Here is a 14,281-nt window from a genome sequence, read left to right on the forward strand (position 1 = left end):
TTGCCTTACCACAATTGTTGGTGACAATGTTCATAGACACAATTTTGGCATTGTTTATATAATATTTGGGTGAAGCTGGGTCAAAGTGGACCTACTAATTTTAGATTTCAATTTGTTCAATTGACTTTATTCTGTGTGTTTTATTGTATTCAAGGAGTGTGAGATAAAGTTTTTAGGTAGTCATAGAGCAGGCCAGGCAGTGGCACACCTGCTTAGATGCACATATTACAGTGCTCATGGTACAGCTTCAAGATTGCACGGCTATAGTTCTATATCTCACACATCACCAAAGCTAGGTACAACTAACTTTTAGCAATTAAAATGATTTGTTTTGGGGTGTATCATATGTCTCTGTCTTAAACATTTATTTATAAGAAGTTTATATTAAAATTAAAACGACTGCCTGCATCTCTGCTCCCCTGGCCTAGGTTCCACTTTTCTCCTGCCATGAATAATCAGTGTTCATTTTACTTCTTGAGATTATTGAATATTATTTCTATTGCAAATAGAAATATACAAATAGACAGTGAAGACAGCATGATCTTTATACTAAAGACGTTCATGCCTGAAGCTGTGAGGTCCCCTGTTCCAATCTCCAGCATGACCATAAGCTGGAGCTGAGAAGTACTCTTACCTTCCCCGTCTCTCTTCTATATCTTTCCCTCTGTATCTTTTATTTCATTAAAATATAGATGAAATATCATTAAAAAGAATGGCTTTTATACAAAATATTTAAATAGAGAAATACCTACATATTTTTACATAAATGGGAATAAATCTTTCTGCATTTCATATTAGTCAGTTGTATATTATACTAAGCATTTTCTTTTTTCTTTTTTCTTTTTTTACCAGAGCACTGCTCAGCTCTGATTTATGGTGGTGCAGGGGATTGAACCTGGGACTTTAGAGCCTAAGGCATGAGAGTCTGTTTGCATAATCATTATGCATGCTATCTACCCCTGCCCCCATACTATGAATTTTCAAGAACATTTCTTATCATCATATATCACTTTCTCATTTGTTAGTATTTTTAAAAATTATTTTATGATAGAGAAACCAGAACACTACCCTTCTCTGGCATATGTGGTGCCAGGATTAAGCCTGGGATCATGTTTCTAAGTCCTGCTCTCTATTTGTAGAACCAAACAGGCTGATCATTGAGAAAGTGTTCCATTTGTAGATGCACATAATTTAACCCACTTCCCAACAATGAGTTTGATATAATTTCTTATCATTCGTCCACCTATATACGCTATGTGAAATGACACCTGTGTATGCCTCCAAAGACTATTTTATCTTCTCTATTAAAAAAAATCTGTTTATTTCTTTATTGAGAGAGGCAGATAGAAACCACAACACTGTTCAGCTCTTGCTTATGGTGACACTGAACCTGGAACCTCTGGGCCTACAGTCATACATGTGATGTGTTGCCACTATGCTGTGTCACTAGTGTCAGAGGATTATATTCAAATTAAATGAAGAAACATGGATGAGAGTATTTTGATAAAGCAGAAAGTATATCTCTTATAAGTTACTTCATTTTTATTCATCTGAGGATTGCTAATGCTGTTTATTTTCTGATTTAGTTGATGAGCCCTCCCTTATCTTTGCCAATGGTCAAGATGTGCTCATTGGTGATATTCATGGAAGAGCTATAGATAGACTGGTACCAGCTCAAACTAAAGGATTGGCAGTGGGTGTGGATTTTCATTATCGTCTGCAAAGAGTCTTTTGGACGGACATCAGGAAACATAAGGTAAATAGAAATTTCAGGAGCAGTGTTTTGGGAGCTGGTAGAACCCAAATACCAAGTGTTGATAGCTTCTTATTTTGTAAGGAGTAGAGGGGAAAGTTCCTGTTTTCTGACAAAAAAGGCCCTTGAGATATTTTATGTTAATCAGCACCTTTTCCATGCTATACTATTACATGTGACCTATTAAACAAAGCAGTCTATTATATGGATTAGCCTTGAGCAACTTTAATTCTATTCGAAATGGAGTCCAAAAGCCTAATTAAAAGAAATAGTAGACATTCTTTCAAAACTGGATAGATAGTTACTAGTAATTTTTGAAACTTGATCATTTAAAATGTAAAAAGTATTCTGCTTACCTGCATCTTCTAAATGGAGCTATAATTGAGGGTTGGGTGACAAATATTGACAGTATTTTGTTCTATAGTCAAATTTTTGTTATACTACATTATTTGGAAAGTGTGATGGATTTAATTTCCACTTTGAGTAATGAAACATATTTTATTTATTTTTTAAATCATATGGGAGTTTCATGAGAGAGAGCTAGAAAGACAGAGACAGAAAGCAAAACCAGTGTACCACTTTGGCATGTGTGGCATCAGGATAAGGAAAGAAATGAGAGCCTTTGTGGTCTGGGAGGTGGTGAGGTGGATAAAGCATTGTCTTCTCAACCATGAGTTCCTGAGTTCAATCCCTGGCAGCACATGTACCAGAGTGAAGTCTGGTTCTTCCTCTCCTCCTTTTTCATGAATAAATAAATAAATAAATAAATTCTTTCTCTCTTTTTTTTTAAAAAGGAAAGAAATGAGAGCCTTAGCCCTTATAAGTCCTATGCTCTCCCAGCCAAGTCATCTTGTTGCCCTAGGAATGAGGTTTTCAAATATAAACTTTAGATACTTATAAAGAGTTATGAAATTATACTTCTTTTTATTACATTTCCTTATACCTTTCATAAGGTTCTAAAATAAGTATGCAAAACATTTCTGAAAACTGAGGAATTTTAACTTGATTCCACTAAAAATAAAAAAAAATCACTTTCAAAAATTAATTCTTTCATTAAGCTAACAGCAACTATCAAGAATTGGAGGTGCCATATCCTAGCATTTTGTATTTGTCTCCTTTCCTATCTACTTTTAAAGAAATTCCTTTTCCTGCTTGTGAGGAGTGGACCTAGGTGGAGTAGACTAGTGTCTCCAGGACTGTTGGTTGTTCTTGGATCTTTTTCTGCAGCAAGTACGTGATGTGCCATTGTCTTTGGATAAATATGCTTGGTACTAAAAAAAGAAGAGAAAGAAACTTTTTAGCCTTTTCTCAGTAAAATATGATGTGAAATAATAGCAACTTTCCAGCAACTTTTTCTTTAGGTTCAGATGATTGATTCACTTGTACAAATAGATGAATACACTCAATGACATGTAAGAACACAATGCCCAAAGATAGTTATGCTTAAGAAGTGTGACAATTGTTTATTCTTTTTTTCTTCAGGTTTTTTCAGTTTCCATTAATGGTTCACATCTACAAGAAGTCCTTAATGTTTCTGTTGATAAACCAGAGAATCTGGCTGTGGACTGGATTAATAATAAACTTTATGTAGTAGAGACCAGGGCTAGTCGAATAGAAATAACAAATTTGGATGGAAGTTCCCGGGTTGTCTTGATAAGTGAAAACTTGGGAAATCCTAGAGGAATTGCTGTGGACCCAACTGTTGGGTAAGTGATGTGAAAGTATAATTTTCGCAATTTTGGAAACTATCCCCTCACACTCCACTTCCTGCCTCCAATACAAACTATTGGATTAGTTGAAGGTTAATTCTCCTTTTTTCTCCTCCTCCTTCTCCTCCTTCTCCTTCTTTTTAAGGCATTGCTTATCCACAACTCATATTTATATTATGTCTCTGTAGAAGCTTTATAGGGGTTGGCTAACTCTAATCTCATTTAAAAATATGTGATATAAAATCTATCTACTGTTGTACTAAACATGTATGATTTTTTTGTTTTTGGGATGTGAAATGTTATTTCTTAGTTGCCACCAGAGTTAATGCTGGGCGTCAGTGACAAATGCACTGTCCCTGGTGGCCAATTTTTTTCCCTTCCTTTTATTTGACAGGACAGAGAAAAAAGAGAGGCTAAGGGGAAAAAGAGAGGCAGAGAGAAAGAGACTCCAACAGGCCTGCTTCACCACTTGCGAAGCATTCTTCTGTAGGTGTGGAGCAAGGACTCTAGCCCAGATCCTCAGGGATGCTGTTGTGTGTGATCAACCAGGTGTAGTACTGCCTGGTCTCCTGGGATGTGAATACACAATAAATAAAAACTATCAAAAAAGAAATACTGACAATATATAAAAATGTATACATATTTTCAAGTAGACAATAAAATATTTAACTCTTTGATCTTTTATTTTTCTTTTGTAGTTACTTATTTTTCTCAGACTGGGAGAGTCTTTCTGGACAATCTAAGGTAGAAAGGGCTTTCATGGATGGCACCAACCGTAAAGACTTAGTAAAAACAAAGCTGGGTTGGCCAGCTGGGATAACTCTGGACATAGTAAACAAGCGTGTTTACTGGGTTGACTACCGGTTTGATTACATTGACACTGTAACTTATGATGGAACTCAGAGGTAAGAAGCCTTATTTTGTATCTTGAAGTTAAAGTTTGAACTAGAGTGCATAAAATATATGAAGGATACTGAAGAATCAGAATTAAAATATTGCTTTGTTGGTTGAGGCTATAGCTTGGATGGCCTTTGTGATGACATTTACATGAAATAACCCATTCTGGTTTTTGTTAACTTTTCTTGTGTTTTCTAATACCAACTAAATAGTACCTAGAAAGTATAATTTCTACTCTTCAGCCTCCTCCCTCAGTTCACTTATTTTTCTTTAGGTCTGTTTCCAAAAATTACTTTGTCTTTGAAGTTTTTTTTTTTCCTCTCCTTAATAAATAAATAGGTAGGCTGCAATTTTACTTACTTAAAAATATCCAGTGAGAATTTGTTGAGTTTTATTCTTTTCTTTTATATTTCACATTTGAAAGAGAAATTCTGACTTATATTTTTCTGTGACATGTATATATATACATATATATACATACATATATATACTATATTAATGTAAAATATGACTTGATTTTTCTTCATTTTTAAAAATTTGATTAGGGTTAAGTATATTACTAGCTACTTTAGATCCCTTATTTTTTGTATTTTGAAAAAGTAAGAGATGTTCTTACAATTTTTACTAAGAAAAGTTGATAACTATGAATTCAGCAAATAAAGTGGTCAGTTTTTCATATGACTTGTATTATATATTTTTCCTCATTTGTAGAATAATATCAAAACTTGCCACTGGATTTTTTGTTCTTAGAACAATCTCTGCTTGGCTAAATGAAGTCTTTGAATAATAACATTGACATTAATTGGTTTCCATAGTGAGAGTTTAACCTATTTTAGTGACAGCAATATTTGTGAGCCCTTTCATCTTATAAAAACAATTGTGAATTGCCTCCTTTTTTTTTCCCTTTTATGATACAATCTATATATTTTTATGCTAAGGCTAAATTAAAACAAAAATCTGAATTTTCAAAGAAATTTAGTTCCTTACTGGCTATGAAAAAAACTTCAGAAAATAAGATCGTACAACTATAATGATAAAGTCATTGACTTTTGCTTTGTCAGCAGGTGGCATTCAGGGCTCCCTGGAATTTGTTAATTGAAAAAGAAAACCATTCCTTAATGCTAATGTAGCACATCATTACTGAGTGTTTCCAAGTATATGCTTACTTGCCACCTTAATTTACATTTTCTTTCTTAGTACGTTTCCCTGTCTTAGTATCTTTGAGTCTTTCTTAGAGTTTGATTGCAATTTTTTACTTCTCCAGGTACTGTAAGATTTTTCTTTGAGATCTTATGGCAAGACAATAAAAGAATAATTTCCTCTTATCATCCTCCACCTTACTTAATATGACTGAGCTGAATTCTTGTTTATAGATGAAGTCATTTCCTCAGTAGGGAAATGTTTTATTTACTGTATGTTTTCATTTAAGTGGCTCTGAGCTGTTAATGATTCTACTACAAGTGTGACCAGTTGGCATTTTCATTAAGAGTATCCGTAATAGTGAGTGGTAGTATTGATTTTTTTCCCCCTCCTTAATGACATCTAGTTCCCTGATTGTTGTGGCTTGAACTCTTATTAGCTCTTTATATGTGGGGCAACTGTAAATTATTGAAGGGTGGGCGTGAAAGCAGTAGTGTCTCAAACACATCTAGAACAAGGTAGGTTTGGGATTAAATTTGGGTTTCAGGAGACAACATTTAACATTCTTTTGTCAAATGTACATGGAAATATACCTGCATCTTAAATGAATTTTGCTTTCTATATTCTAGATTTGTGACAAGAAACCATTTAACTTTTTGAGCATTTAATCAAATCAGTTCCACCTTTCTCCAAAATAAAGCAAAGCTAATATTATGTGATGCATTATCTTTTGTAACAGGAAGACAGTAGTCAGTGGGGGCTCACGGGTTCCTCATCCCTTTGGATTAAGTTTGTTTGAAGATCTTGTGTTCTATACTGATTGGACAAAGATGGCTGTACTGAAGGCAAGCAAATTTACAGAGACCAGTCCAAAAACAGTCTACCAGTTTTCCGTAAGGCCCTTTGGAGTGACTGTTTACCATTCTCTTAGGCAGCCCTATGGTAAGCCCCAGAACAATGGAAAGCATTTTTGCTATTTGTATGGAAAGAAATATATTCTTAAAGAGGTGCAAGCCAATGACGAGAGACCCCCTAAAATATGGGTGGTCTTCTCTGACATATGAAAGTGCCAAATCTCAATTATTATAAATTGATTTAGCAGATATTTATTGACATCTGTAATGTATGAAGTCCTGTCTAATGGGGATATAATAGCAAATGAACTGAACCAAAATGCCTATTCTCTTATTAGGAAACAGATTAACTCAACCTTCTGTGTTTACTTGTGCATCAAAGAAAAAAAATAGTGAATTAGGCTATAGTGGTATAAAGTTTAATACCAGTGAGCAGTAATTTAGAGAAAAAGATTTTATTTACTAAGATTTCTGTTTTTGTGCTGCCAGGACTGCATGCAGGGCCTCTTCAATGTGTGAAGTGGGCTCCTCAGGCCCATTTCTTTTCATTCTTTATTTTAAAGAGGGAGAGAAAGACAGAGAAGAGAGAAAGGGAAAGACAGAAAAAGTGCCACTTCACTATTCATGGAATTCTTCCCTGGTGCTGTCCATGATGCTCCCACATGGTTCTGGGACTTGAACCCAGGGCTTTATGCATGGTGAGCTGAGTTCTGTCAAATGAACTAGCTCCAGGACCAACATTTCACCTTAAAAAAAACTCTGATGCCAAGTGATGGATCTAACTCTAGATAAGAAAATGACTTAAAAAATAAAAACCTCAATCACTAAACCTGATACATTCAAGTGAATGTCCTTCAATACAGTTATCTTCAGAAATGATATGCTTTTAAAAAAAATTTATTAATGAGAAAGATAAGAGGAGATAAAGGACCAGACATTACTCTGGTATGTGTGCTGTCAGGGACTGAACTCATGCTTGAGGGTCTAGTGCTTTCTCTATTGCACCACCTCCTGGACCATGAAACAATATGCTTTAGATATAAATATATGTTCTATCTGAAAATATTTTGGAACCTCTATTTGCAATACTTTGTTCATATGTTACTGAATTTATAACTGCCTTTACTCCAAAATATTAACCTAATTTTATCATCTAAATGATTTATTTGAACTATCAGAATGTCTAGATAGTTATTCCATCTGAGAAGAGACTTTTTTGATTTAATAATTATGGGGCAAGAAGGCCACAATTACATAAAATTCCTGCCACCAGAGTTTCATATCCTATTCCCTCCATTGGAAGCTTCCCTATTCTTTATCCCTCTGGGAATATAGAACAAAGATCTTTATGGGGTACAGAAGGTGGAAGGTCTGGCTTCTGTAAATGCTTCTCTGCTGGACATGTGCATTGACAGGCCATTCTATACCCCCAGCCTTACCTAGTTGGGTAAGGCTCTGGGGAGGTAGGGTTCCCAGACACATTGTTGAGGTCGCCTGCCCAGGGAAGTCAGGTTGGTGAGAACAGCCACTTTATTTAATTTTTATTAAATTTATTTATAAAATAAAAATATAAAATATAGACAAAGCCATAGGATAAGAGGGGTAAAATTTCCCACATTTTCCACCACTAGGTTTCCATATCCCTTCCCCTCCATTGGAAGCTTTCCTAATCTTTTTTTCTTTAACTTTATTTGTAAAAAGGAGACACTGACAAAAAACATTGGACAAGAGGGGCACAGATCCACACAATTCCCAGCACTAGAACTTCTTATCCCACCCCCTCCCCTGATAGCTTTCCTATTCTTTATCCCTCTGGGAGTATGGACCCGGGGTCATTATGGTGTGCAGAAGGTGGAAGGTCTGGCTTCTGTCATTGCTTCCCTGCTGAACATGGGTGTTGGCAGGTCCATCCATACTCCCAGCCTGTCTCTCTTTCCCTAGTGGGGCGGGGCACTGGGGAAGCAGGGCTCCAGGACACATTGGTGGGGTCGTCTGCCCAGGGAAGTCCAGTTGGCATCATGTTAGTTAGCATCTGGAACCTGGTGGCTGAAGAAAGAGTTAACATATAGAGCCAAAAAATTATTGACTAATCATGAACCTAAAGGCTGGAAAAGTTCATATGAAGAGTTGGGGCATCTCTGTTGTGTAGATAGTTAGTAGTCCTATTTTAGTTGTATTCCAAAGAGCCCATGACTATACTAGTTTTTTTTTTTTTAATCTCTTGGAGTATGGGCCCAGAATGATTATGGGGTGCAAAAAGGTGGGAGGTCTGGCTTCTGTAATTGCTTCTACACTGAACATGGGCATTGGCAGTTTGATCCATACTTCCAGCCGAGAGCAGATTATTTTTAAGGAATAAGTTAAAGTCTAAGGAATGAAGAAAAGCAGCTGCACATTTTTTGTGGGGTAGTCATTCTTATGTGCAGTTGAGTTTCTTGAGATTACTGCACTGAAAGAGATTTTAGGAAATATAATCTGGTTTATGTTGCATACTAGTCAGTTATAGAATCAGATCTAATAATCTTAGGAAAGTTATCCAAGCTTTTGGAGTTTTGTTCTAGCCCTTTGGAATTTACTTTTTCTTTTCTGTAGAAATGGAATAGCAGTGCTTAGCTCAGAGTTATCAACTGTGGGCTATTTACAAAGAAACCATCAAGTAAGTTTAGTTATAATTATCATATCAGTGCGTGGTAAAAATAGCACTGACTTTTTTTTTTTTGCCAGAAGTATATTCTAGTAGGTGAGGGTAGCAGATAGTTTGGCATAATTATGGGGAATAAAGAATGCTCCAAAGTATCCAGTTGTGGGAGTTTTTTTTTTTTTTTTCCTACACCAGCTTAGAAGCATCATTGAACTTGGGAGGGGCAGTCCAGCCAGATTATATTATATAGCAGTAATTAAGCAGTCCAGCCAGATTATATTATATAGCAGTGATTATATTATTATATAGCAGTGATTATTATATAGCAGTGATATATTATATAGCAGCAGATTATATTATATAGCAGTGATTAACAGTGATATCTCTGGATTTCAGAGGACTCAGAGTAGATTCATATGTCTTTGATGATTCTGAATTCCTAACTGAGATCTAACCCTGTGTATTTTCCACCCCTCCAGTTCGAAATCCATGTGGAGATAACAATGGGGGCTGTGAGCAGGTCTGTGTCCTCAGCCACAGAACAGATAATGATGGTTTGGGTTACCGATGCAAATGCACCATAGGCTTTGTCTTGGATGCGGATGGCCGCCGCTGCAGTGGTAAGAAGCTGGTTTTGGACTATCTTCTTGACAAGCACATAGGGGTTATGTGTTGTTCTTACATGCAGCTAACTCCCTGTCATACTGTGAATACATTTTTGGTAATTCAAAGCTATTTCCCTTAAGATGATATTTTAACATACTGAGCTGTATTTTAAGATGCACATCATTTTTTCCTTTGAAACTTTTAAAAAAATTAAAAAAGTTTATTTATTCCCTATTGTTGTCCTTTTTTATTATTGTAGTTACTATTATTGTTATCTGTCATTGTCGTTGGATAGGACAGAGAAATGGAGAGAGAAGGGGAAGACAGAGAAGGGGAGAGAAAGACACTTGCAGACCAGCTTCACCACCTGTGAAGTGACTCCCTTGCAGGTGGGGAGCAGGGGGCTTGAACCAGGATCCTTGAGCCGGTCCTCGCGCTTTGCTCCACCTGCGCTTAACCCACTGTGCTACCGGACCTTTTTTTTAATTGCCACTAGGGTTGATGCAGGGGCTGTGTACTGACACTAGGAATCCACTGTACCCAGGTGGCCAATTTTTCCCCCTTTCCTTTTATTTTTATGTCATAGGACAGAATTTTGAGAGGGGACGAGGAAATAGAAAGGGAGAGAGAAAGACACCTGTAGACCTGCTTCACCACTCTGTGAGTGTCCTTGTGGCAAGTGGGATGCAGGAGCTGGTCCTTGAGCGTGGCGCTGTACACTCATTGCGGTGCACCACCTCTTGACCCCCTTTCTGTGGAATTTTCATTGTACATCTTACTGTTTGCTTGGGTTTCTATTCCTACTTGTTTCTTAAAATCTTTGTATCTGTTTACTAGCCCTATGTTTGAAATTCCACAGAATTTAATTTTGATTTCTTTTTTTCTAACTTGCATTCATTTTTTCATCTTAGATGTTCACCCTAATTTTAATGGGAAGTACTTCCCACCACTTATGTTCCTTATGACTATAATGTGTCAGAGGCCTTGACACATTGATTCTCCCAGACTATTTTCCTACATCCCCAAATAAACTCATGACTCCTGGGTAGTTCATTTTCTTATCTAGTTTTTCAGTTTCAAGTTAGAATTTCTTCTATACAACTGCTTCTGTGTTCCTGGTCTTACTCTCAAATTAAAGGATTTTTTTTTTTCTTCCTTGGTTGCCTTAACTGAGAGAATAACAGCACTGGGTGTGTGTGGGGTGTGTGTGTGGTGGGTATGTGTGTGTGGGGTGTGTGTGGGGTGTGTGTGGGGTGTGTGTGGGGTGTGTGTGTGTGGGGTGTGTGTGGGGTGTGTGTGTTGGGTGTGTGTGGGGTGTGTGTGTGGGGTGTGTGTGTGTGTGGGGTGTGTGTGTGGGGGGTGTGTGTGGGGTGTGTGTGGGGTGTGTGTGGGGTGTGTGTGTGGGGTGTGTGTGGGGTGTGTGTGTGGGGTGTGTGGGGTGTGTGTGTGGGGTGTGTGTGGGGTGTGTGTGTGGGGTGTGTGTGTGGGGTGTGTGTGTGGGGTGTGTGTGGGGGGGTGTGTGGGGGTGTGTGTGGGGTGTGTGTGTGGGGTATGTGTGGGGGTGTGTGTGTGTGACGAACCTCTCTGTGTGTCTTTCTCTTTCTGAGAAACTCAGCCTGGACTGGTGAAATCATACATTTGAGAGGTCCCAGATGTCCATAGATGTGGCAGGCTCATTTTTAGGCTCTCAGTTCTATTCTACTGGTCTGAATACCTATTTTGGTTCCAGTACCAGGTAGTTTTGATTACAATGACCCTATAATAGTTTGAGATCTGGGAGTATGATGGCTTTAGTTTTGTTTTTTCTTTTTCTTTTTGTTTTTTCTTTTCTCTGTCACCTTTGTTTTTTAAGCACCACCTCTTTGTTATTTTTTCCTTTTTCCTTCCTTGTTTTTCTTCCTACCCTTCTTTCCCTCTTTATTTCTTTCTAAATAATTTACTTGGTTGCTGTTAATTGTCCCTTCTCTTAATATCTCAAATTGCTACAGAGTTTTCTAAGTTTAATGTTTATTGGGAAAATACTTTTTTAATATGAGATATTTGTTGTTTTGGGGGTAAGCTTTCACATTTCTTCCAAAATATATGCCAGTGCATCTCACCTACCACCTAAGTGCCATCCCCTTCTTCCCCTGCAGAGCAATAGGACTCTTGATACACAGAAATTGATTTAACTTGAGAACTTTGAAGTTATTTGGAGTTCAGTTAATACTGCTTTAGAAATGAATCACATGTAAACCATATTTTACCTAAATAAATCATAAGGATAAATTTCTCAGGATTAGGAAAGATTATAATATATTGCCTTGATAATTTGCTTATTTTTTCTTCATTCTTTTCCTTACTCCCAGCAATGGTTTACATAGATTTATTTATTTTAGAATTATAAAAAAGTGTTTTAGTCAACTGAAGTGTACTCTCCCCCCCCTCTCCCCAGCTGTTAAGCAGTTCCTACTCTTCTCATCTGAAGCAACTGTTCGTGGAATCCCGTTTTCTGTCTCTACTCAAGAAGATGTCATATTGCCAGTGACAGGAACTCCCTCTTCCTTTGTTGGGATTGATTTTGATGCCCAGGAGAACACTATCTTTTATTCAGATACATTAAAAAACATGATTTTTAAACAAAAGATTGATGGCACAGGTGAGAAAGAAGGATGTAAACTTTTGATTTCTTTTTTGGAACCAGCAAGATAATTTACCTGGGAATGCATGTGACCCAGGTTCAAACACAGTCCCCACTGAACTGGGTGAAGGTTCAGTGTTAAGGTATCTTCTCCTCTACCCTGCTACGTGCTCCATTTGGAATCTGTTCTCTCTCATACCATCTGGTTCATGGTTACATCTCCACCATAACATCTGTGATGTAAATGTTTTCCTCTTGGATTAATTACCCCATCTCTTTCCCAATTTACTATAATTCCTTTGAAAATAGTAGCCATGCTTCTCTCCAGGTATTTCAGTTCCTGCCTTAAAGTCAGTGCTCAGTACAAAATTTTGTTAACACTACTGTTAGCAATATTGTTTCCTAAATATCTAGTCTGATACCTAAAACAATAGACTTTCTTGATTTAATGAATGGGAAAAAGCACCTAGTTTTTGTTTTCTTCTTTAAAAGAGAGTGTTTATTCTGGGTCAAATTTTCTTTAGTGGAAAAAAAAGAATAAAAGAGAGGAAAAAGACATAAACATTTTATAGTCCTTTTTACTCAGCTCTGATTTTTCTCGTATGTTAGTCTTTCCCCAGCTTGGCAACTTTGTCTGTGAAAGAGTGTTGATGAGAGAGCTGGGTGGTAACAGTTCCAAGTAATACCCCCTGGTGGTACCTGGCAGTGTCAGTTTATCTGAGCTGCCTGTGGGTGGTGTTTGTGAATATGTGAACTCAGGTATCTTTTTCAGATGTTCTACTTAAAAATTTTTTTTTCTGGAAATGTTGTACAGGGAGTTAATCCAGGCCATATCACTCCTGCTATGTTTATCAGAATCATATCTATTCATTGAGACTCAAACTTTTGAGAATGGATAGATTCTAAGTTTATCTCATGTTGATGCTCAGCAGTTTATACTATTAAAAAAAAATCCACAGGTTACTAAAATATGCTGTAGCTCTGATGCATCATTTAAATATGCAACAATAAGGAAATATATGTTTCAGTTTAAACCATGTTCATATCTTAACTACAGGAATAGAACTTCTCACAGCTAACAAAGTGGAGGGTGTTGAAAGTTTGGCTTTTGACTGGATTTCAAAGAATCTCTATTGGGCAGATGGTTCCTACAAGAGTATCAGTGTCATGAGGCTAGCTGATAAATCAAGACGCCAGATAATTCAGAATATAAATTTCCCACGATCAATTGTGGTTCATCCTAATTATGGGTAAGTGTATTCATGTTTTCCTAAGTGCTTGAAACTTTTGTCATTTAGTTATTGAAAAATGATGCCATAGGAATTTGGCAATTTCAGCAAATACAAGGCTGAACTATGTAAATGGTAATCACTTTAAATTCTGTGCCTTTAACATAAGTTTGAGTAATCAATGTATCTTCTAGAAAAAACTTCCTCTTAAGCTTTGACTTTCCCAGTCATAAGTTTTGACTTTCCCAGTCATAAATTATTTTTATGTTATGATTACAATGTAGTAAATGATATGATGCAGATATATGAGTGAATATGCAACAGATTTTTATCAGGCAAGACTCAAATTAACAGTTTAATATATTAAAAAAAACTAGCAAAGCTTGCTTAATTATTTGGTAGTTTTCACAACAAAATCTTTTATTATTTAATTTTTTAACAATTTATTTATAAAATAAGACCATAGGATAAGAGGGGGTACAATTTCACACAGTTCCCAATACTAGAGTTCTGTATCCTGTCCCCTCCCTTGGAAGCTTTTCTGTTCTTTATCCCTCTGGGAGTATGGGTCCAGGATCTTTATGGAGTGTAGAAGGTGGAAGGTCTGGCTTCTGTAACTGTGTCTCTGCTGGACAGGGACATTGGCAGGTTGATTCATACTACCAGCCTGTTTCTGTCTTTATCTAATATGGCAGGACTCTGGGGAGGTGGGATTCCAGGGTACATTGGTGAGGTTGTCTATCTAGGAAAGTCAGGTTGGTATCATGCTAGCATTTGTAACTTGGTTTCTGAAATAGCATTAAGATATAAAGCAGAACAAATTGTTTAATTA

General features: G+C 36.7%; 1 protein-coding gene across 1 annotated transcript in view; it reads left to right on the plus strand.

Moving 5' to 3' along the window:
• The window catches only part of LRP2 (LDL receptor related protein 2), a 201,822-nt gene that overhangs the window by 64,777 nt on the left and 122,764 nt on the right, over window positions 1-14,281 (plus strand). Inside the window, exons 11-17 of the mRNA XM_060177750.1 lie at window positions 1,587-1,756; window positions 3,236-3,459; window positions 4,161-4,367; window positions 6,239-6,441; window positions 9,474-9,614; window positions 12,035-12,238; window positions 13,278-13,470. Of these exons, the coding sequence (XP_060033733.1) occupies window positions 1,587-1,756; window positions 3,236-3,459; window positions 4,161-4,367; window positions 6,239-6,441; window positions 9,474-9,614; window positions 12,035-12,238; window positions 13,278-13,470 (1,342 nt within the window). The remainder of the gene's footprint in view (window positions 1-1,586; window positions 1,757-3,235; window positions 3,460-4,160; window positions 4,368-6,238; window positions 6,442-9,473; window positions 9,615-12,034; window positions 12,239-13,277; window positions 13,471-14,281) is intronic.

The sequence above is a fragment of the Erinaceus europaeus genome, chromosome 18, assembly GCF_950295315.1.
Source record: "Erinaceus europaeus chromosome 18, mEriEur2.1, whole genome shotgun sequence".
NCBI classification, from domain to species: Eukaryota; Metazoa; Chordata; class Mammalia; order Eulipotyphla; family Erinaceidae; genus Erinaceus; species Erinaceus europaeus.